Source organism: Drosophila santomea, chromosome 2R (assembly GCF_016746245.2).
Source record: "Drosophila santomea strain STO CAGO 1482 chromosome 2R, Prin_Dsan_1.1, whole genome shotgun sequence".
Lineage (NCBI taxonomy): Eukaryota > Metazoa > Arthropoda > Insecta > Diptera > Drosophilidae > Drosophila > Drosophila santomea.
This window is the reverse complement of record NC_053017.2, coordinates 146,685-171,369: the sequence shown is the minus strand read 5'-3', so window position 1 is coordinate 171,369 and position 24,685 is coordinate 146,685. Positions and strand designations below refer to the sequence as shown.

Here is a 24,685-nt window from a genome sequence, read left to right as displayed (position 1 = left end):
AGCTTTGGGAGGTTTGTGGGCGTGGCAAAAAGTTGTTTGGCAAATAGATAGAAATTTACAAGACTAATACAATATTTTGATATTTTTTCATTTTTGTATTAGTCTTGTTAATTTCTATCGATTTGCCTAAAAACTTTTGGCCACGCCCACTATAACGCCCACGAACCGCCCAAAGTTGCCACGCCCACACTTTTGAAAAATGTTCTGAAATTTTTTCATTTTTGTATTGGTCTTTTAAATTTCTATCGATTTGCAATAAAAACTTGTTGCCACGCCCACTATAACGCCCACAAACCGCCAAAAACTGTCAATGTTGAAGACTCTCCTTCGCACTTCCAATAGCTGAGTAACGGGTATCAGATAGTCGGGGAACTCGACTATAGCGTTCTCTCTTGTTTCATTTTTGTTTTAGACTTGTAAATTTCTATCCATTTCAAAAAAACTTTTTGCCACGCCTACTCTATCGCCAAAAACTGTCAGTGGATTTGAATAAGTTATGAATCGTTTCATTGAAAACTTCCTTTCAAAGTCCATTGACTTCTGTCTCCTCACTCGTTCATGTTAACTTTGGGTTTTATGTAAGCCCAAACATTCTTAATGATATTCAGGTCAAGACTTTGGAAAGGCTAATCTAATAATTTTACATCCAAGTCCCCTAAAAACTTTGTAATTATTTTTGCTTTATGTCAAGGAGCATTATCCTGTTGCCAGATAATGTCTTGCCCAATGAGTCTGAGGGCTTTTTCCCTGGCCATCTTCGGCCCTGCTATTTTTTCCCTGTGACTCTTGTAAGCGGCTTTGATTTCTTCGCTGCTTACAGGTGAGGGACCTATCCTCTAAACCTTTGCATATGTGGTAGCAAAGGCAGTGCGTTCTATGGTTGCTTCGGATTCCCTAGCTAAAGCTAAAGCTGAGGGCAAATCCTTAGGCTGAGCTGGCAAGACTATGGCTCTCAAGGGTTTCCGGAGACCCGCATGCACATCAGTATTGAAAAGAATAGCATTGTCCGGTTCGTGTGTCATGACAATCTTTTTTGTTATTAGTGTTAACCGTTTTTCTACGTCGTCGTAGTACTAAGTACGTAGTACTAAGTTCTCCTTGCCTGATTGTTTCTAGTCCCTGCCGACGGACACGCATAGACGTTCTATCTACGTAGGTGCAATTCGAACAATTATGGCATCAAAATTTAAGACTGTGTTATGGGCAACTAGGAGCCCACTTGCCGATCCCCTGGTCTTATTATACCCGTTACTCCTAGAGTAAAGGGGTATACTAGATTAGTTGAAAAGTATGTAACAGGCAGAATGAAGCTTTTCCGACCATATAAAGTATATAATTAAATAATCGCAATACTCAATGTAAAAAAAAAAATATAATTTTATTTTACTGAATGATTACAATATTTTTATTTGAGAAGAACACCGACCGATTATAATTAAGCCTCAAACTGAACTCTGATAATTACTCTGATTTGATTGACGTTCAAGCCTCGGTTTCGAGCTTTTCTAATATGGACTTTAGACTTTAGGGTTCTGATTAAATGAAGAGAGAAAGCTTTGGAGTTGCTGACTTTAATTGTCTTTGCATTTCCCTTGGATTCAAGTGCATTCGCTATTGGATACAAAAGCTCTCAGATTCTTATAATTGTTTATTGAAATGTAATACTTCTGTATTTTGGGATTGCGAGTCCGAGCTTTGAACGTGGGAACGCAACGATGATGCGAGGGCTTAAGCAAGGAATGTTTAAATTAGACAACGGATGTTTAGTCTACCAGTGGGTGACTTATCAGGTATCTGGTATCTGTTGAGTACATCCAGAGTAGTGTGGGGTGTGTGGGTGTGTTTGGGTGTACATGTTGTATGTGTATTAGTGTGTAGGCATGTGCCTAGGGACTTATGGATATGTCACTCCCCCAAGCATTGAATTTGGCCTGTCCTGAGGTCGCTAAATTTGGATATATCATAACATTGTTTTCTGGTTGAATATTTTCCTTGACTTTAGTTTCAATGTGCGGATGTTCTTCTTTTTTGTTTACAATATTTGACAATAATTATCTTAGGTATATTTTTAAACTTATATGCTTTAGCATATAGTCAAACTAATTATTATGATGACAAAAGTTGTAATGCATATAATTTGGAGAAAGCTGTAGTGTTTTACATGCAATTTTATCATTTCTCTTGTTTCTAAGTGATTTATTGGTTCTAAACGTGTAACATTGTTGGTGATATAAATCGTTTGTGTAAGATCTGCTAGATTAGAAATTAGAAATTATTAGAAATTGGGAATTCTTCTATTTAATTTTTAATTTTAATGATGTTGTTTTCTTATATTAATATTTTGTTGTTTGTACAATCTTGGTTGACAACTGTTTCAGGAATATTCCATGTTAAAAGTATATTTGGTTCCATATAATTTATTTGGAAATTTCCTTGGGTTTTAATGTATTTGCATTGAGTTTGCTCTTGTTTAATAAGTCCAACAATACATTTGTCGAATATTAATTTATCTGTATCTATGAAATACTTGGTTATCGAATATATAAAATTTATCGAATATCTGCTAGGTTAGAATATAGTTATGTTCATCTGGGAACGGAACTATTTGAAATATCGGAACTTTAGTGACCTCGCTAGGAACGTGGGATATAATCAAAATTTCGTTCGTGTCTGTCTTGAGCCAAGTTGATGTTTTTATCTTTAGCATTTTCTCCGAATTTACGTGTTTCAAATAATTGTGTTTTAGTAATTTTGGGTTAAAGATTCCTAATCTGGTTAATTGCATACCTAACTCGATGTCTTCTATGTATTCTGTAAACTGCTGTAGGTTGAATATCAGTATCGCAATTTGTTGCTGCTGTTCTTTTTCCACCTTGAGCCTATTAATTATGTCTATACCGCTGTTGATTATGTCGATAACCATGTTTAGATCATGTCGGCTTCATCTAATGTACCAAATAAGTATTTATATGCCTTCCCTACTACGTTCAAAAGACCTCTTTTGCTTCTGTTAATAATTCTTAATCCATTTATTTCCCCGTTCTAATTTTTCGACTAAATATTGTATCTGAGGTACATTGGGATAGTCGCTTGCTTCAGTTATTAGATTTTCGAACATAAGTATTGTCTTTGTTATGTTTATACTCAAATAGTGGTATTCGTAGCTGGTTGGAATTTCCATCGTTCCGGTTTGGAATATAAGATATTCATTCTTCGCACTTATTGGGTTTACTTCGATGTTGCTGCATTTGACCATAGTGATAAGTGGTAACATGCAACTAAGCATTAAAAGAAATATATTGCGTACTTTGCGCTTCTCTGGCTGGTCTGGAATTATCGTATTTGCTCTTATAAATTTTTTTTGTTTCTTGAATTTTGATTTACAAGAACGATTTCCCTGCCGCGGTTTGTTTCCTTAAAATGTTTACTGTCTACTTGTTCAATACTTTTTAAATGCCTTTTTAAATGGATTGGTGATTTTACTCTTAACGAGTAGGCGGAATTAGTTGTTGTTGCTGCGGCTGCTGCTGCGAAATCCTCCAGAAGTTAAACGCCCGGGATCGACTTCAATTTTTGCACTTTATTATCGCACTTGTAAATTAAGACTAACTTAAAACTAACATTGGAAATACCGCGGGACCGCGGAGTGGTGAATACCTTGCGGGAAGGAAGGAGAGCGAGAGGAGAGAAGGAGAGCGCGAGCAGCGGTGCTTGCGAGCCGTGGAGGAGCATTGGCCGCTTACACTGCCGCTTCTGTTTGCGCCCTTCTGGCGTGAACATTCTCCCCCCCCCCCCCCCCCTTGCGTAGGCGAAAGTATCCCTGGCCGGCTAGACAGCAGGATCGGCCTCTTCATTCCGTGCACGCTCCAGAAACGGTCCATCCGAATTTTTAGGAACCCCGGTTGGATCAGATTGGCATATACATCTGATCCCAACACGAGGGAGATGGAGGCCGGCCGGTGGAAGCGCTCGTCCGCGAGACGAACACCGACAAACTTGGCCCTTGCGGCGTCGGTCAGAGCTCGGATGGGTGTCCGGATCCTTAGGCTGGGTTCGAGCTTCAGGACGACGTTGAGTCGGAAGGTGCTTGTTCGGGACCGGAGTGTCACCGAGCAGACCTCGTCGTCTCCCAGCCGGGTGATGGGCAGCCGGAACGCAGCCGTCAACGACCGGTCGATGCTGCTCACAGGCATGCATGAGTCGATCATGGCCCCGGTCTCGAAGGTCTTCGAGCCCGTGTCCAGCACGACGATGGCTGTAGGCAGGATGGGGACAGCCTTCTGCTGCCCCGTTGCCACCGCCGGAGACGCGACGGAGACCTTCGGATGCGGGCGATTGTTGGCGACTGGGGCTGGTGGCGGAGTGCGGGAAATCCGGACCGGACGAGGTGCAGCGGGATGGCGCTCTCTGCACGTCGGAGCTGGTAGCGCTGCCGGGGTCGGAGCGGGGAGGACCTCGTGCATGTGGAGTAGAGTGTGGTGGTCTCCTCCACACTTCTTGCATCCCTCTTGGCTGCGGCAGTCTCCTCCTGAGTGCTGATGGGCGAGGCAGTTCGAGCTGTACTTATTAATAAGTACTGCCCGAAGGCGCTTTTCAGCGCTCAGTTTGTGGAACCTCTTCCGAAGAGGATGGATTCCAGAGCAGACGCGGCAGCGGTAGGATTTAATACCTCAAGTACGTCTGCTCTCCAACGACTGGGTGGCACGAGGACGAGGAGCCATTATTGGAGGAAGTGAGTAAGTCTGCCAATAAAAGAAATGAAAAAGCTTAGTATGAGCCGACTACTATTTGGGCCCCGGAATGGGGGAAGTGCCCTAATCCCTAGGAACGGAGGACTCTTTGTCCTCCATCGGTAGAAGAATAACTTTGTGGACAGGGCGTTTTATGGTGCCGCGAGACGTACGGATCTCAACGACTCGAATGCGGTCGTCGGCTCCTGGAAAGGCAGAAACGATTCTGCCGAGCCGCCATTCGTTCGGTGGTAGATTGTCCTCCTTGACAACTACCATATCGTCGGCTTGGAGGTTCCTGGTCGGAAATTGCCATTTGTTTCGTTTATGGAGTTCTTTAAGATACTCCTCTTTCCACCGTGCACTAAACTGCTGATGTTGTGCCTTGAGGTGTTGCCATCGATTTATTATCGACTTGGCTTCGCCCTTTATCTCGGGTTCCGTCGTGAAAAGCAACGGCCCTCCAATAAGGAAATGGCCTTGTGTGAGGGCCAGCAAATCTGAGGGATCTTCGGACATAGGGGAGAGGGGTCTAGAGTTGAGGCAAGCCTCGATCTTAGCGAGAATCGTCGCCAGCTCCTCAAATGTATATTTGCGGGCTGACGTCGATTTAAGGAACAGGGTTTTGAAGCTTTTCACCCCTGCTTCCCACAAACCCCCCATATGTGGAGCCCCTGGTGGGATGATAGCTTGGAGAAAGTCCCTGGAAATCAAAGTTGCGGCCCACACAAAGGTCTTACCATTATCCGAATGGACCCGCTGAGGACAACCGCGCCTCGCTTCGAAACGAGCAAAGGCCGCTAGAAATTTCTCGGTTGTTAGATCGGAAGTGGGTTCCAAATGGATAGCCTTCGTGGAAAAGCACACAAACACACAAACATATCCATTCGTTATGAGACACGATCTCCCTGTATAATTTTTTATTTCGAAAGGGCCGGCATAGTCGATACCCGTGTAAGTGAACGCCCTCGAGAAGGAGACTCTATCTGTCGGGAAATCGCCCATCAGCTGTGTTTGAAGTCTCTTTTTGTAAATCGTGCAAATCTTACACGGATTGACCACAGCCTTCACCAGATTCTTGATTTTAGGAATCCAATACTTCGATCGGATCAGGCGTACGATCAATTGACTACCGCCATGAAGAGTAATCTGGTGAGTAAATTGGACGATGAGGCGCGACAGTCTACAGTCATAGGGGAGAATAATCGGATGACGTTCATCATATTGCAGGGTTTTGGAGGCAGTGAGACGGCCGCACGCCCTTAAAAGGCCGTGTTGGTCAATGAACGGGAACAAATTCACCAAAGGACTTGACACTGGAAGAGGCCTTTTCTCGGTCAAATGCTGAAGCTCTTGGCCATATGCTCTGCGCTGCGCAATGGAGGTCAGAGTTCGTTCTGCCTCTCGGATCTCTTCACTTGTAGGGCGTGAATTGGGCAAGAACGAACCTTTGCGGCAGCGTTTAAGGAAGCGTTGAACATAGACCAGAACTCGCAGGGCCTTGTCCAATTTGGAGAAACGTTCGAGAAAGTCGATAGGCGGGGCCTTGACAAAATGCACTTTGATCGCGCGCTGCTCTAGCTCTGTCACTGGAAGAGTGTCGCTTTGTGCTGGCCATAGCTCTCGTGGCCCTTGCAGCCACTCTGGTCCGTGCCACCAGAGATGGTTTTCTGCCAATTCATGTAGGGATACGCCTCGACTGGCTAGATCGGCGGAGTTTTGTTCTGAGCGAACGTGTGCCCAACAGTCGACTGGCGTCGCCTGCGTGATCTTGGCAACTCTGTTGGCCACAAATGTGGTCCAGTTGCACGCAGGCTTTCGTAGCCAGGCTAAGACGATTGTGGAATCTGTCTAGCAGCGGATATCTGAACTGGCGGAGGGCATGTGCGGAAGGATTGCTGTCACCATTTCGGTTAACAGCACGGCACCACAGAGCTCTAGCCGAGGAAGGGAGACGGTTTTTACCGGGGCCACTCGTGTTTTGGCTGTACGCAGGCGAGTCAGGATCTTTTGCCCCATCTCGACGCGGATGTATATAGCCGCTCCATAGGCTCTCTGAGACGCGTCACAGAAACCGTGGTGCTCTATGATTACCTCAGGCTGGTACCAGATCCATCTCGGAACGCGGATCTGGTTGAGGTCGGAATACTCGTCTAAAAACGATTGCCACCGCTGACTCATTTCAGTTGGAAGCTTATCGTCCCAGCCTAAGTTCTGCAACCAAATCTCCTGCATGAACATTTTTGAACGGATTATGAACGGCGCGAGCCACCCGGCAGGATCGAACAACCTAGCGATTTGGGACAAAACTTCTCGCTTTGTATAGGAGGGTTCCACAACTATTTCGGGGGGAACGAAATAGAATTCGTCGGACTTTGCCCTCCACCGAATACCGAGCGTCTTGGCCGTGCTTTCGGCATCGATGTCGAGGAACTCGCTATGAAGGAGGTGTTCGGCCGGGACGTCTTTAAGGACGCTTTTGTTGTTCGAGGTCCACTTTCTTAGCGGAAACCCGGAGGCACTTAGGGCTGCTTGCAACTCTCGAATCGAACTTTGGGCTTCGTTTACGGAATTCGCCCCTGCCAGAACGTCGTCGACGTACATGTGAGGCTGGCATTTGGAAATGCCACTTGGATATCCTCTGCCAGCTGTTGCAAGACTCGAATGGCGAGGAAGGGGGCGCAGTTGACCCCGAAGGTAACTGTTTTTAGTTCAAAGTCTCGGATATCTCCTTCCTTGTTTCGGAACAGAATTCTTTGAAACGGGGTATGTTTTGGATCGACCCAGATCTGACGATACATTTTCGTAATGTCTGCACTGAAGACGTATTGAAAATAACGCCATTTCAGGACCTGGATCGTTAGATCGGATTGTAGGACTGGACCAGCATGAAGGATATCATTTAAGCTGGTCCCATTTGCCGACGGACTTGAAGCGTTGAATACAACGCGAAGCTTTGTAGTGGTGCTTTCGGGCTTAACTACCGCGTGATGAGGAAGATGATACGAGGGAGAATTGTGAGTCGGCGGAACTTCTTTCATATGACCCAGATCCAGGTACTCCTGGATCACGCTGTCATATTGCTCTTTTAAGGGAATGTCTCTTTTTAAACGATTTTCGTTTCTAAGAAACTGAGCCAACGCAATGGACCTTGAATATCCTAAATCGGATCCGGTATTCTCGGGGTCCCGGAACGGGAGCGTCACCACGTACCTCCCGCTTGCGTCTTTTGTTGTTGTTTGGAGGAAGTTCCTTTCACAATAGGAGTCCGTCTCTTTTATCATCTTTACTGGTAGATCCTCCACCTCCCAGAACTTGCTGAGAAGCGTGTCGAGCGAATCAGGGTCGCCTATTTGGTGCACCTGGGTCGTGAAGGATGCGACCCGTTTCGGCTTACCCTTGGAAATCGGCCCCGTTAGCACCCACCCGAAAATAGTTTCTTGGCCCAGGAGCGAGCCGCAAATATTTTGTCGGGTGCCATCCATCATTATGGATGGTAGAATGTCAGCCCCGATCAGTACATCAATTTGAGAGCTCTCAAAAAAGGTAGGATCTGCCCAGCGGAGTGCGGGCAGGTCCTTCAAAGAATTCCGAGGGATCGGAAAGGAGGGCCTGAGAGCTCCGGAAGGACGTACGCTTCAGTGTCTAACTGTAGACCTGGCTTCGTAGGAGAGCGAATCCCGAAGTGACACAGCTTCGAGGATTTCGCGGAGACCGAATGATTTAACCCGGAGACTTGGGTCTGGGTGTTGCGGAATGGCAACTTGATGAGGTTGAACAGGCGTTCTGAAATGAACGTCGCCTCGGATCCCGAGTCGATTAAGGCTCGGGCTTGGTAGTTCGTCCCCAAATGGCACACGTCAATGATCGCTGTGCTCAGTAGGACGGCTGAAGTGCCGGACGCGAAAAAAGTTTGCACCGCTGAGGTGCTTGCCGATGCATTTCTGCTGGAGGGTCTCGGAGGATGCTGTGTAGGGGGCGAGGTTGAGGAACTTGGGGGGCTGCGATGCAGCAGCGTATGGTGCGTGCCCTTACATGTAAAGCAGCTGTGTGTGCTTGTGCAGTCATGTAGCTGGTGACCTCTGGCAAAACAATTCAGACATAGCTGCTTCTTTGTTATATAGCCGTAGCGCGAGTCAACAGACATTTGAAGAAAACGCGGGCACAATCTTACCGGATGGTTCTCCTTAGAACATAAGTCACACCCTTTCTGTTTGGTGCTGACCTTTGTCTCGAAGGATTGAAGCCTTTTTGGAACTGCCTGAGTCGGTTTCATATCTTCGATGGCTTCCAATGTCCGATACCTTTCGCTCAGGAAGGAATTCATTTCTTCCCAAGCTGGGATCTCGGATTTGGCAGTTAGCGACTGTTCCCATAAGGACAGGGTCTGCTTGGGCAGTTTGCTCGCGCAAAGGAAAACCAAGAGACAATCCCAGTTTTCTGTGGATACCTGCGAATGCGCTAGTGCTGTTAAACACCCCTGAATCGTGGATTGCAGCTCTTTTAGAGCATGACCAGATTCTTGCGAAATTGAACTCAAGTTAAAAAGGAGCTTGAGCTGGCTGTTGACTAAAAGTCGCTTGTTTTGGAACCGATCTCGAAGCGCCTCCCACGCCGAAGCAAAACCATCATTCGTGAGAGGAGATTTCGCCACGATGGCTTTTGCTTCGCCACTTGTTTTCGTAAGGAGATGGAATAGCTTCTCGACTGGAGTCAGCCTGGGGTTGTTTAAGTAAATTGCCGTGAATAGGTCCCGGAAAGTGGGCCATCGGAGGTAGTCGCCATCGAAGACTTCCGTGTCACATGGAGGTAAGCGGCAGCCGGACGAAATTAGCGGCTGAGAGGGTGCTTGCGCGACTTGAGGCGTTGCTCTGTCGATTGTTTCGCCAATTTGTGCTGCACATGACTCGTATACTGAGTAGCAGTAGTCATATTTGGCCTGGAGAATAGGCACTGTGTCGAGGGATCCTTCTTGGGCCATTAGGTCAGAGCATGTTTCGTACTCTCTTTCCACTTTGTCCCATAAGGCTCGCACCTGTTGCAGACGGACTTGTAACGTGTGTAGGGACGGAGAGGCTTGATCAGGAGTGTTGATCTTCGCTTCGAAAAGGCTTACGCGATCGCTGACGGCGATGAATTTATGCAACGCTGCGGTTGCGGGCGTTAGCTGCTCAGAGGATGCCATTTTCTTTGTGGTAGAGCGTGTGACGCGGAGGAAATCAGTCCCGACAGCGGAGGGACTCTCGGATTTTCTCGATAGAGAAGACTCACTAGACGCTCGCGGCACTGGTCGGAATATGACAATCCTAGGAGTTGTCTTCGAACTAGTCGATGGCAAAACCTTTGCTTTCGGAGTGGGAGTCGCGGTTTTGACCCTGGGACTAACGGACTTGGGTGCTGGCTTACCGCGAGTGGATAGCGGAGATTGCGGGTTGAACTTTTGTTCTTTTCCAGGTGCGGGTGTCTTTTTCTTGTCTCCCTCTAGGGGCATGCTCAGCTGTGCCCTAGGAGAAGGAAGTCAAGAAGGCCTGCCCGCCGCAAAAAATGTGGAATCGAAAAAGAACCAGACACAGAGAGCACCCAAATCTGGATGGACAAAGAATCCCGTCGGAATTCGGGAGAAAGTAGCAATTGGGATCTGGAAACAATAGCTCAAATTTATAAAAAAAACTATGAATTGCAATTTCTAGAAAAAATAGCTAAAAAAGCTACCAGCTGGAGTCTGGATAATAGCCAATGATTTATAAAAAATCGCTACCGACTGGAAACCGAAAAAAACAAAATAGCTAATATATAGAAAATAGCTATAAATTTGAATTTACGGAAAAATAGCTAAAAAATAGCTACCAGATGGAGTCTGGGTAATAGCCAATAATTTATAAAAAATCGCTACCGACTGGAAATCCCGAAAAAAAAATAGCTAATATATAGAAAAAAGCTATAAATTTGAATTTATGGAAAAATAGCTAAAGAATAGCTACCAGATGGAGTCTGGGTAATAGCCAATGATTTATAAAAAATCGATACCGATTGGAAATCCCGAAAAAAATAGCTAATAGCTATAAATTTAAATTTATGGAAAAATAGCTACCAGTAGAGTTTGGATGATAGCTAATAATTTATAAAAAATCGCTACCGACTGGAAATCCCGAAAAATATAGCTAATATATAGAAAATAGCTATAAATTTGAATTTATGGAAAAATAGCTAAAAAATAGCTACCAGTAGAGTTCGGATGATAGCTAATAATTTATAGAAAAATAGCTACCGGATTTAGGACCACAACGAAAAATCGCGACAAACGGATGCGAAACATAAACACCAAAAAAAAACCAACAAGCACGCCAAAAAGCCAATTTGGGAGGCTGATAAATTTGGGTGGAACTGATAAATAATTATTTTCATTTAGGAACCAGAAATAGGAGCCAGAAATAGCTTGTAAAAAATTATTATTTGGCTTAAATAATTATTAAATAATCGGGTCAGTTTTTTCTTAAATTTTGTCGTTTGACTTATTTATTTTATTTTATGTTTCGATTCTAGGGTATTCTCTCGTCGCTATGCGCCGGTTTTTTGTCAGGGCAATAAAGAACAAAGAGGAGACGAAAGAACTTGCACTTGGCAAGCCTATGTAAGTCGCGACTGTGTGTATCTATGTATGTATTATTTGGAGTTTAATAGGGGACTTGCAATATGTATTTATGCATGGAGAAACATATATATGTAATGTAATCTCGGAAGAAAAAAGTCAGGTTTTATTTTATTCTGTATGTCGAGATTTGTGTTTTATTTTGAGCCAAGAGATAAAATTTGTTCTCAGTTCGGGTTCGATATTATTTATTATTTTTGGTAATATATTTTATTTGTGTATTAAATTGGTTAAATCTATGGAGTGATTCTTATATATGTATGTAGATGTAAATTTTATTGGAATATATGTATGTCAATGGATATGTATGGGTATGTATAATTTTATGTGTATGTAAAATTTTGCTGAATATATGTATATCTATATTTGATTTAATTTAGTTGAATTTGTGGTTTGTATTTTATTGAGGCTATAAACACCAGTTTAGCAGCGGACGATAATAGTGAATTTTGGACAGTGTTTTAAAAAAATGTATATATATATATGTATATGCGCTTGGATACCAGCGGATCACCGTGAGACGAATTAGGGGGCCGGTATTGGCAAAGTGCTTGTTTATGCACTTAAAAAAAAGAAGTAATCACGGTGGCTGGGCGCATGTACTTATATATTTTCACTTGATACGGATGGACGGAAAGAATAAACGCCGTTCGAAAAACGAAAATGGCGACCACGGACGGAATAGGATTTAAAGCCGTACTTATCTTGATTTTTCCGCAAGGAGCGCTGGCAGGATCAGGATGTGTCGCGGACTCGAAGGACCATGAGTTGGAGTGGGCGGTATTAGTTGTTGTTGCTGCGGCTGCTGCTGCGAAATCCTCCAGAAGTTAAACGCCCGGGATCGACTTCAATTTTTGCACTTTATTATCGCACATGTAAATTAAGACTAACTTAAAACTAACATTGGAAATACCGCGGGACCGCGGAGTGGTGAATACCTTGCGGGAAGGAAGGAGAGCGAGAGGAGAGAAGGAGAGCGCGAGCAGCGGTGCTTGCGAGCCGTGGAGGAGCTTTGAGTACAAGCATTGGCCGCTTACACTGCCGCTCAACTGTTTGCGCCCTTTTGGCGTAAACACCTGTCTATATTTTATATCAACTTCAAAATCATGCCTATTCTTATTAAGATATTCGATCTTATCGATGTTGTTTTGTTGTACATTAAAGTCTGGCCTGCCTGCATATAGAAAAATGTCTGCCGGAGATCGTTTGGTACTATTATGTTTAGTTTTATGATTATAGACGTATAAGATTGTTTCGAACCTTATAAACCTATCTTCCATATTATGTTCACTACCGATGATTCTCAGTTTTTCATTTACGGTCTTGTGAAATCTTTCAATATCAGATACACCATTTTTGCTGGTTGTTACAGAAATTTAATCGCTTTGGAATTTAACCAGTTTTGCAAAGCTATGCACATAAAAGCTGAATCATTGTCCGCTTTAATTTCCTGTGGCTTTCCCATATCATTGAATATTTTAGTAAAAGATCTTTTCGCTTCTAGCCAATCTCTACTTTTTACTTCAACTAGTGAGGCAAATTTTGAATAAATATCAATATAAGATAGGAAGATCTGGTTACCCTTGAAATAAAAATCTATCTATTTCTGGTGTTTCAAATGTCAATTTTGTGTCTCGATGTTCTGTTTTTGCCAGATTACAGATTTCACATTCATTAATAATATTTTGAATTAGCTTTTGACTAACCGGGTAATAGTATTTTTCTTTAAACCAATTGATGGTTTTGTCTATACCTGGATGTAAAAGTTTCTTATGTTTCTTTAGGATTAAATCCTTAAATTCCGCATAAGTTAGTATATCAATTAGCTTCGTAGTTTTGTGAAATTGTTAGGGCTTATGATTTCGGCAAATGCCCTCTGGAAGATCAGATATTCCTTAATGAAGGTTTTGGCGAGTTCAAGTGTCATTTCTTTATAAATTATTTTAATCTTTAGTTTTTGAAAGTAGTGACTTACACTTGTTGTGTCACTGTCGCCTTTTTCAATTTCTATTTGTCTGGAGAAAAAATTGATTGGTCTCTCTGTTATGGATATATAAATTAAATTATCTTCATTAGCACTATGTATAGTTGCGTCTGCGCTGTTTGCGACTTCGCCAACCATGACTTCATCTATCTTTGTGCGGGAAAGAGCATCCGCGACATAGTTTTCTTTGCCTGGAAGATATTTTATTTTATAATCGAATTCGTTAAGTTTGATTTTCCACCTTTGTAATTTCATGTTCGGCTCTTTGATATTATTGAGCCATACCAATGGATTGTAATCACTCATTATTTCAAATGGCCTGCCGAATAAGTATGACTTGAAATATTTTGTCGCCCAAACTATAGCTAACAATTCTTTTTCAATAGTAGCATAGTTGATTTCGTGTTCGTTCAGCGTTCTGCTGGCATAACAAACGGGCTTATGGTTCTGTGATAGCACTGCACCAATATACATTACTTGCGTCAGTTGTTAGAGAAAAGGGCTTTGAAAAATCGGGGTAGATTAATATCGGATCTGAAGTTATCAAAACTTTTAGTCTTTCAAATGATTCGATGTAGTCTTTACATTTGATATCTATTGCAGCACCTTTCTTTAGTTTGAGGGTCATGGGCTTAACTATTTTTGCAAAGTTAGGAATGAGTGGATAGAACCCACATAATCCCAAATATGATTTTATCTGTTAAGGTGTCTTATGTAACGGAATATTTGTGATTGCATTAGTTTTGTTGGGGTTTGGTTTAATGCCATTTGTTGTGACAATATGTCCCAGGAATTCAGCTTCTTTTTTCATGAATTCACATTTGTCTAGCTGCAACTTTAAGTTGGCGGCTCTCAGTTTCTCAAAGACTTTCTTTAGAGAGAAAATATGTTCCTCCAATGAAGTGGAGTAAACAATATTATCGTCCAAAAAGACTAAACAATCTTTGTAGATCAAATCTTCCAAAAGATTCATACATCTCTGAAAAGTAACTGGAGCATTCTTTAGGCCAAAAGGCTTACGTGTATATTCGTAATGCCCATGCTTAGTTGAAAAAGCAGTTTTTGCAATTAAATTCTCGTCCATATGGATTTGGTGAAAACCCTTACCTAGATCAATGGTGGTAAAATATTGGCAACTACCCAATTTATCCAATATCTCATCCATTCGAGGAATGGGAAATTTGTCATTAACAGTTATCTTGTTTAGATTCCTGTAATCAACTACCAACCTAAATTTTCGGCTTGTACTGAATGTCTCTATATTCGTATAGAACATTCTTTAAACATTCAATTTCCTCTACATTTAGATGTTCGAGTCTGTACTCGTTACATTCGCATAACTCATTGTTGATCGCGAAGTTGACTATATCGTTGTCAAAGGACATGGGATCGAGATGTGTTACATAAGTGTCCACTGTGTCACTAACAACTTTTGAAGTGAGGCATTTTGGTAATGCGGTCTCCTTCTTCTGTTGTTGATGCTTTGGTTTAAGGAACTTAGGTGTGGTCTTAACCTTTTCCATTTTTGGATTGATTTTCTCCACTGGAGCAGAATCATCCTTTTGCTGTGGGTCGAGGCATTTAGATGCGGTCTCGCCCTCCTTTTCTCTATACACAATCTTAAAGGTTCTTGAACCTAAAGTTACCGTCTCGTTATCATAATCTATCTTAGCTTTCGTATCCTCTAGATACTTTCGACCTAAAAGGAAATCATAATTTTCGGAAAATTTGTGGATATAGAATTTCTGAACAGACGGACATAGTGAAGTGGGCTTTATTATTAAGCTTTTCTTGAATTTTATTTCCCCTTTAATGGCATACACTGTTAAATCTTCTACTTTTTCTTCTAAATTTTTAAAATTTAACCCTATGACATTGATTGATGAGCCTGTGTCGTAAATTTTGTTATGATAACCTATTCGCACATGGGGTCTGGTACGTCCTCCTGTATCACTTGAGTGTTCGAGGCAGTTTGATGAAAATTTACATCCATTCTGCTTTGGCCACTTTGACTCTCGCGTTGCCTTTTTACGGGCAACTGACCTTTAGTATTATTTGAAGTTATTTTGTAAGCTAGTGGTGCTTCCACACACAAGCTTTGCATCTGTTTTTTTTTTTTTTTTAATTCCTTCTTATTCTTTTCGGGAACTTAGGACTTCTACAAGAGCCTTCCATCTAACTCTGTTTTGTGCTGTCTGTTTAGCATTTTCCCATGTGAGGTTTATTTGGGCAAGTTCTTGCTGAGCGGTTCTTCTCCATGTTGCTCTTGGCTTTCCTACCCTTCTGCTTCCTTAGGGGTTCCAGTCCAGTGCCATCCATACTATGCTACTAGGGTTTCTCCTGAGAGCATGCCCTATCCACATCGATTTCTTCTTCCTTATTTGGGTGTGTATCGGGGGCTCGCTCGTAACGCGCCACAGCTCTGTGTTGGCTATTCTGTTTGGCCAGAATATCCCACATATGATTCTCAGGCATTTGTTGCTGAAAACCTGCAGTTTCTGCGTTACTTTCTTCGTTGCGAGCCATGTCTCACTTCCGTATAGAACACGCATTGTAGATCCGGAGCTGTGTTCGCCGGCTTATTTCTCTGTTTTTCCAAGTGCGGTATAGTCTCCCAAAAGCTGAGCGGGCTTTGCCAAGGCGACTCAAGACATCATCATCCACTCCACCATTGTTGGATATTATGGTGCCAAGGTATGGGACTGTTGACGAACTCGATTGGGATCCCATTTATGATGATGTTTCCTTGGTTGGAGTGGTTTAATCGCATAGCTTTTGTTTTTGCTACGTTTATCTCGAGTCCGACGCTTCTGGGTATCCTGACGAGGTTATCACTTTTCCTCTGTATGCCGAGTCTGTGAGAGATAATACAGATGTCGTCTGCATAGTCCAAGTGCTCAAGGTGTCTGGTGAGGCTCCACGAAATTCCGCGCTTGGACGAGCATACTTTGCTCATTAACTCGTCGACCAGGATGTTGAAGAGTAGAGGTGATAGAGGGCATCCTTGCCGAATTCCGGTGTTCGTGTGGAAAGGTTGATTTGTTTTCCCGTTGTGCAGTACCGCCAAGATGGCATCGTCATATTATACATCGATTTGATGATAGCGATGAGGTTCGCAGGTACTCCTTTCCTTGCAAGTGACCGCCATATTGCTGCCCTTTCAACTTTCGAACGCCTTCTTAAAGTCGATGAACAGGAGGTAAAGCGGGGCTCTCCATTACACAGCTTGCTCGGTAATTATGCCTGATGCCTATGTGTTTGCCTGATCTACGCAACTCCTGTGTGGTCTGAAGCCTGCCTTCTCGTCTCGGATTGTTGGCTCGATTTTTTCCTGGAGGCGTTCGTTCAGCATGGTAGCTAGGATTTTATAGCTAGTGTTGAGCAGTGTTATCCCTCTCCATTTGTTTCAGTCGCTAAGGTCGCCTTTCTTGGGGAGCTTCACGATGATTCCGCTTTTCCAGGAGTCGGGTACAGTCTCGCCTTCCCATATGCGTGCGAAATGTGGATGCAGCGTATCAGCCATCATCTTAGTGTCAACTTGAAGCAGTTTGGCTGGTATGTTGTCCTCGCCGGCTGCCCTTTTGCGCTTTAGCTTCTTTATTGCATTCACAATCTCTCTTACATGCGGGGGTGTAGAGGGTATCCTGGTATTCCCACTTGGTGGCGCAATGCTTCTATATTCCGTAGCCACGTTTGGTGATGTGGTGTGGCTAATTCCCATGAAGTGTTGGCGCCATCTCCGGATTTGTGCATCATCATTGGACAAGAGGTTGCCTTCTAGGTCTCTGACTGGCTTGTTCCGTCTGTGGTTTGTTCCGGCAATCCGTGCAATCTGCTGGTATAACGAGCACATGTTGTTCCCGCCGGCTGCTCGTTCTGCGTCTGTCGCAAGTCTATCCAGTAGCGCTCGTTTGTCCTTTCTGCCCGCTCTTTTCACAGCTCTGCACAGTTCGCGATATTCATCACGATTCTGTGTGAGCTGGTCCGCCAGAGGTATCAGATTGTTCCTCCTTCTAATCAGGTCCCTGGTCCTTTCAGACATCCAGTCTGCTCTTCCACGTTGTTGCAGCCCAATTATTTGCTCAGCTGCGGTCCTTAGCTGTCTGAAGGTGCGCTCCCATGGGTGGTCTTCTAGGGGGATCAGTTGTTCCCGCAATGTGGACGTCATTCTCGTCCTCAGAGTGGAGACGCTAAGGAGGTGCAGGTTCAGGGGGGCCCTCGACGGTGTTGGCTGTTATCAGTGTTCCTTGAGTAGTTGCGGTTCAACTTTATTTCAAGTTCTCCAATGACCAACTCATGATCACTGTCTATAGATGCTCCCCTTCTTTTCCGAACGTCCAGTAGTGAGTGTCTCCATTTCCTGCCAATGCAAATGTGGTCGATCTGGTTGCGCGTATTACCACTAGGAGATGTCCAGGAGTATTTGTGGACATCTTTGTGTGGGAATATTGTGCCGCCGATGACCAGTTGGAATAGCTGGCAGAGTTCCACTAATCTCTCTCCGTTGTCATTGCGAGTCCCAGTTCCATGTTGGTCCATGACAGATCTTAGTCCGGTGTTGTTGAGGCCTACTTTCGAATTAAAGTCGCCCATGAGGATGTTAATGTCACCTTGCCGCGTCTTGCTGAGGGTTGCTGTGAGGGCAGTGTAGAAGTCGTCCTTGGTGTCATCTTTGGCGTCTTCCGTCGGGGCATAGCATTGTATGATGTCTATATGTCTAGCTCTACATCTGAATCTGGCTGTCATGAGCCTATCAGAAATGGGTTCCCAGGAGTGCAGTTTCTTTTTTATGCGCTTCGACACATATATCCCCACCCCGTATCTGCTGCCGTCATCGTTGCCACTGTGTAGGACTAGATTGCTATTTGATGTTGTTGTTCCCCATTGCCAGACCACCTCATCTCACTGATTCCAGCTATTGCAATATGGAGTCTCTCCATCTCCGCCTCGAACTGTGCTAATCTAGATAGTTCTCTCATAGTTCTAACATTCCATTAACCAATTCGTGTCCATTTTGATATGCCTATGGTCGTCATCGAATTTGGGGGGCCGTTTATGTTTAATTCTCTCGTTTCTGTTTCGGTAATCGGTTTAAGTTTTTCGACCGATCTGGTGATTGGCCAGATGCGGCTTATGCCAGTGGTAAGGCTGCCATCAACGTCATCGGGGAGTGGCGTCTACGTTGATGTTGCTAGTTGTAGATGTTGCTGAACCTGTTGTTTAACCTCAATAAATTATGTTTGGAATGTCTTTGTCAGCCCCGCTTTTGCTGGTTTTGGTTGATTTTAATTTTAAAAAATGTTGACCCGCAATAAATATAAGGTAACTTGCGGTAAGCAATAAAATTTATTTTTTGCAAATAATCGCAATTAAAATTAAGCAAGAATCCAAATCGAAACAGTGGGGCCTCGTAGTGTAGTGGATAGCGCAACTACCTGGTAAACACGAGGTCGTGGGTTCAAGCCCCACCCATGACGAGAGCATGGCCACACAAACCTTCCTTTCAAAAAGATACTTTCCTAGCTTTTAGAAAGTATTGTTCCATCCATAATACCTAATGCAACAAACTTCGGCAGCTTACTGTTGCCCAACCGCCTCACCCCCCTCTCCACACAATATGGAGTAAAACGGGGTCCCCCACATAGTTACCAAGTGCACCCTGTGTTATGCGAACAGCAACAACATCCAGCAGGGCATGACGCGCGTTACCAGACTGTTTGCTTTTCTACGACTAGCAACATCACCGTAGACGCCACTCCCCTATGACGTTAGGTGGCAAGCCGCACCACTGGGATAAGCCGCAGGCTCTCGTAGAAGTCCTAAGTTCCCGAGAGGAATAAGAAGGAATTAAAAAAAAAATTGAAACAAACACAATAAATCAAAATGGTAGAAGCTCCATTACCCCTACTTATCCATCTATCCCAGTGCAAGTATTCAGTTGACTATTCAGTTGCATTTTCAATTTTAAATCGTCAAGATCGTCAGTGTTTTCTGGTGCCTTAGAAATTTAGCGACGGCTTTCAGATTTTGGTTTGAATTTTAATTTGAATTTAAATATGCGTTTTATTTTTGTTTCCATTTTATTTTCTTTTATCTTGATTAACAGCATAATTACAGATGTTTGCTTTTCCGGTACCAGGACACAGCCCGGCTATTGATATGGAAATATCTACAGAAATGAAATATTTATTAAGCCGGGACTTGATTTGTTATATTCTTTGGGAACACTTCGTCGTTTGTAGGAATAATACATTCAGCATTCAAAAGAAATTTTCCTAAAAATCGCGTCTGGAACTTATACAGAAACAATCGTGTGTAAAGTTAAGAAATGTATAGTAATATTAATATTCTGGAATGCTTGTTCAGGAAAAATGGACGTGTTCCCAAATAATTAAACATCCGACTGCGATAAACAATAAAGTGTGTATATGTGCTTGAAGTCGTTTTTCGAACCGAAAACATTTTTGATCTCAGAGACGAATTCCTTTAGAGTTTTGAGCAATTTGAGTACTTATAAGTTTATTATTAAGAATATGTAATTACATATATACTGTTCTATGCGTATGTAAGAGAAACCAAAAGAAGGAACAAGTGGCGCCCTTGTTTTCCCTCCCAAAGTTGTATAATTGTGTGCTAGTAATTTGTCTTTATAAATATTCTAAATAACTAAAACACTTTATGTACAAATACATATTATTTCATTAATAGAAACCTAATACATAAACTTTTGTGAAAACAAAAAAAATGGTTTCATGTTTTATAAAAATAATACAAATTTCAATTAAAATTTATAAAAAAAGTGCAAAAGTGCTATCTTAAGGCTCGTCGTGCGGACATAAGCAACTAAAAATCATTGTCTACGCATATTTTTTGCACGTCGCTAGCTGAATATTATGATTACAATTATTGTACTATAAAAATACATACCTATTTATATATGTGTATTAGGAATGTTTAAATTAGACAACGGATGTTTAGTCTACCAGTGGGTGAATTATCAGGTATCTGGTATCTGCTGGGTACATCCAGAGTAGGGTAGGGTGTGTGGGTGTGTTTCGGTGTACATGTTGTATGTGTATTAGTGTGTAGGCATGTGCTTAAGTCTTAGGGACTTATGGATATGTCACTATATATATTCTTGATCAGGATCAACAGCCGAGTCGATCTGGCCATGTCCGTCTGTCTGTCCGTCCGTATGAACGCAGAGATTTCAGGAACTACAAAAGCTACAAAGTTGAGATTAAGCATACAGACTCCAGGGACATAGACACTTTTGAAAAGTGTAATGATATTTTTTCATTTTTGTATTAGACTTGTAAATTTCTATCGATTTGTCAAAAAACTTTTTGCCACGCCCACTCTAACGCACAAACCGCCAAAAACTGTCAGTGTTGAAGACTCTCTTTCACACTTCCACTAGCTGAGTAACGGGTATCAGATATCGGGGAACTCGACTATAGCGTTCTCTCTTGTTTTTATACCCGTTACTCGTAGAGTAAAAGGGTATACTAGATTCGTTGAAAAGTATGTAACAGGCAGAAGGAAGCGTTTCCGACCATATAAAGTATATATATTCTTGATCAGGATCAGTAGCCGAGTCGATCTGGCCATGTCCGTCTGTCCGTCCGTCTGTCCGTCCGTCTGTCTGTCCGTATGAACGTCGAGATCTCAGGAACTACAAAAGCTAGAAAGTTGAGATTAAGTATACAGACTCCATGGACATAGACGCAGCGCAAGTTTGTCGATTCAGGTTGTTTCGCCCACTCTAACGCCCACAAACCGCCCAAAACTGCCACGCCCACATTTTTGAAAAATGTTTTAATATTTTTTAATTTTTGTATTGGTCTTGAAAATATCTATCGATTTGCCAAAAAACTTTTGGCCACGCCCACTCTAACGCCCACAAACCGCCAAAAACTGTCCTTCGCACTTACACTAGCTGAGTAACGGGTATCAGATAGTCGGGGAACTCGACTATAGCGTTCTCTCTTGTGTATAATAGAAACGGCTTGGTAGTGTGCCTTGATATGGGTTGAACATTTCATATGCCTCTACGGCTGACTGTCGCCCCGACACATTGTAATCTTAGTCTCCCAAAAAATCTGGCATGGGCTTTACTATGTCAAGCTTGACTTCACATCGAATGCTTGGGACTACATTTTTTTTTTGTAAGCTAGTGGTGCTTCCACACACAAGCTTTGCATCTGTTTTTTTTTTTTTTTAATTCCTTCTTATTCTTTTCGGGAACTTAGGACTTCTACAAGAGCTTTCCATCTAACTCTGTTTTGTGCTGTCTGTTTAGCATTTTCCCATGTGAGGTTTATTTGGGCAAGTTCTTGCTGAGCGGTTCTTCTCCATGTTGCTCTTGGCTTTCCTACCCTCCTGCTTCCTTAGGGGTTCCAGTCCAGTGCCATCCATACTATGCTACTAGGGTTTCTCCTGAGAGCGTGCCCTATCCACATCGATTTCTTCTTCCTTATTTGGGTGTGTATCGGGGGCTCGCTCGTAACGCGCCACAGCTCTGTGTTGGCTATATAGAACACGCATTGTAGATCCGGAGCTTTGTTCGCCGGCTTATTTCTCTGTTTTTCCAAGTGCGGTATAGTCTCCCAAAAGCTGAGCGGGCTTTGCCAAGGCGACTCAAGACATCATCATCCACTCCACCATTGTTGGATATTATGGTGCCAAGGTATGGGAAACTGTTGACGAACTCGATTGGGATCCCATTTATGATGATGTTTCCTTGGTTGGAGTGGTTGAATCGCATAGCTTTTGTTTTTGCTACGTTTATCTCGAGTCCGACGCTTCTGGGTATCCTGACGAGGTTATCACTTTTCCTCTGTATGCCGAGTCTGTGAGAGATAATACAGATGTCGTCTGCATAGTCCAAGTCCTCAAGGTGTCTGGTGAGGCTCCACGAAATTCCGCGCTTGGACGAGCATACTTTGCTCATTAACTCGTCGACCAGGATGTTGAAGAGTAGAGGTGATAGAGGGCATCCTTGCCGAATTCCGGTGTTCGTGTGGAAAGGTTGATTTGTTTTCCCGTTGTGCAGTACCGCCAAGATGGCATCGTCATACATCGATTTGATGATAGCGATGAGGTTCGCAGGTACTCCTTTCCTTGCAAGTGACCGCCATATTGCTGCCCTTTCAACTGAGTCGAACGCCTTCTTAAAGTCGATGAACAGGAGGTAAATGGAGAGCCTCCATTACACAGCTTGCTCGGTAATTATGCCTGATGCCTATGCCTATGTGTTTGCCTGATCTACGCAACTCCTGTGTGGTCTGAAGCCTGCCTTCTCATCTCGGATTGTTGGCTCGATTTTTTCCTGGAGGCGTTCGTTCAGCATGGTAGCTAGGATTTTATAGCTAGTGTTGAGCAGTGTTATCCCTCTCCATTTGTTTCAGTCGCTAAGGTCGCCTTTCTTGGGGAGCTTCACGATGATTCCGCTTTTCCAGGAGTCGGGTACAGTCTCGCCTTCCCATATGCGTGCGAAATGTGGATGCAGCGTATCAGCCATCATCTTAGTGTCAACTTGAAGCAGTTTGGCTGGTATGTTGTCCTCGCCGGCTGCCCTTTTGCGCTTTAGCTTCTTTATTGCATTCACAATCTCTCTTACATGCGGGGGTGTAGAGGGTATCCTGGTATTCCCACTTGGTGGCGCAATGCTTCTATATTCCGTAGCCACGTTTGGTGATGTGGTGTGGCTAATTCCCATGAAGTGTTGGCGCCATCTCCGGATTTGTGCATCATCATTGGACAAGAGGTTGCCTTCTAGGTCTCTGACTGGCTTGTTCCGTCTGTGGTTTGTTCCGGCAATCCGTGCAATCTGCTGGTATAACGAGCACATGTTGTTCCCGCCGGCTGCTCGTTCTGCGTCTGTCGCAAGTCTATCCAGTAGCGCTCGTTTGTCCTTTCTGCCCGCTCTTTTCACAGCTCTGCACAGTTCGCGATATTCATCACGATTCTGTGTGAGCTGGTCCGCCAGAGGTATCAGATTGTTCCTCCTTCTAATCAGGTCCCAGGTCCTTTCAGACATCCAGTCTGCTCTTCCACGTTGTTGCAGCCCAATTATTTGCTCAGCTGCGGTCCTTAGCTGTCTGAAGGTGCGCTCCCATGGGTGGTCTTCTAGGGGGATCAGTTGTTCCCGCAATGTGGACGTCATTCTCGTCCTCAGAGTGGAGTCGCTAAGGAGGTGCAGGTTCAGGGGGGCCCTCGACGGTGTTGGCTGTTATCAGTGTTCCTTGAGTAGTTGCGGTTCAACTTTATTTCAAGTTCTCCAATGACCAACTCATGATCACTGTCTATAGATGCTCCCCTTCTTTTCCGAACGTCCAGTAGTGAGTGTCTCCATTTCCTGCCAATGCAAATGTGGTCGATCTGGTTGCGCGTATTACCACTAGGAGATGTCCAGGAGTATTTGTGGACATCTTTGTGTGGGAATATTGTGCCGCCGATGACCAGTTGGAATAGCTGGCAGAGTTCCACTAATCTCTCTCCGTTGTCATTGCGAGTCCCAGTTCCATGTTGGTCCATGACAGATCTTAGTCCGGTGTTGTTGAGGCCTACTTTCGAATTAAAGTCGCCCATGAGGATGTTAATGTCACCTTGCCGCGTCTTGCTGAGGGTTGCTGTGAGGGCAGTGTAGAAGTCGTCCTTGGTGTCATCTTTGGCGTCTTCCGTCGGGGCATAGCATTGTATGATGTCTATATGTCTAGCTCTACATCTGAATCTGGCTGTCATGAGCCTATCAGAAATGGGTTCCCAGGAGTGCAGTTTCTTTTTTATGCGCTTCGACACATATATCCCCACCCCGTATCTGCTGCCGTCATCGTTGCCACTGTGTAGGACTAGATTGCTATTTGATGTTGTTTCCCCATTGCCAGACCACCTCATCTCACTGATTCCAGCTATTGCAATATGGAGTCTCTCCATCTCCGCCTCGAACTGTGCTAATCTAGATAGTTCTCTCATAGTTCTAACATTCCATTAACCAATTCGTGTCCATTTTGATATGCCTATGGTCGTCATCGAATTTGGGGGGCCATTTATGTTTAATTCTCTTGTTTCTGTTTCGGTAATCGGTTTAAGTTTTTCGACCGATCTGGTGATTGGCCAGATGCGGCTTATGCCAGTGGTAAGGCTGCCATCAACGTCATCGGGGAGTGGCGTCTACGTTGATGTTGCTAGTTGTAGATGTTGCTGAACCTGTTGTTTAACCTCAATAAATTATGTTTGGAATGTCTTTGTCAGCCCCGCTTTTGCTGGTTTTGGTTGATTTTAATTTTAAAAAATGTTGACCCGCAATAAATATAAGGT

At 43.6% G+C, this 24,685-nt stretch overlaps 2 protein-coding genes across 2 annotated transcripts; both read right to left on the bottom strand.

Annotated features, from left to right (window-relative positions):
• Nucleotides 1–4,771: 4,771 nt before the first annotated feature.
• LOC120445649 lies at nucleotides 4,772–17,677 on the bottom strand. The gene is made up of 2 exons (XM_044005825.1): nucleotides 17,668–17,677; nucleotides 4,772–5,828 (listed from the first exon to the last, which is right to left on the bottom strand). The coding sequence occupies exon 2, from the start codon at nucleotides 5,733–5,735 to the stop codon at nucleotides 4,815–4,817; it is 921 nt and encodes a 306-aa protein (XP_043861760.1). The 5' UTR covers nucleotides 5,736–5,828; nucleotides 17,668–17,677; the 3' UTR covers nucleotides 4,772–4,814.
• On the bottom strand, nucleotides 8,287–23,672 carry LOC122756424. The gene is made up of 3 exons (XM_044005826.1): nucleotides 23,668–23,672; nucleotides 19,150–19,151; nucleotides 8,287–9,068 (listed from the first exon to the last, which is right to left on the bottom strand). Exon 3 carries the CDS (start codon nucleotides 9,055–9,057, stop codon nucleotides 8,311–8,313), a length of 747 nt encoding a protein of 248 aa, XP_043861761.1. The 5' UTR covers nucleotides 9,058–9,068; nucleotides 19,150–19,151; nucleotides 23,668–23,672; the 3' UTR covers nucleotides 8,287–8,310.
• Nucleotides 23,673–24,685: the final 1,013 nt, after the last annotated feature.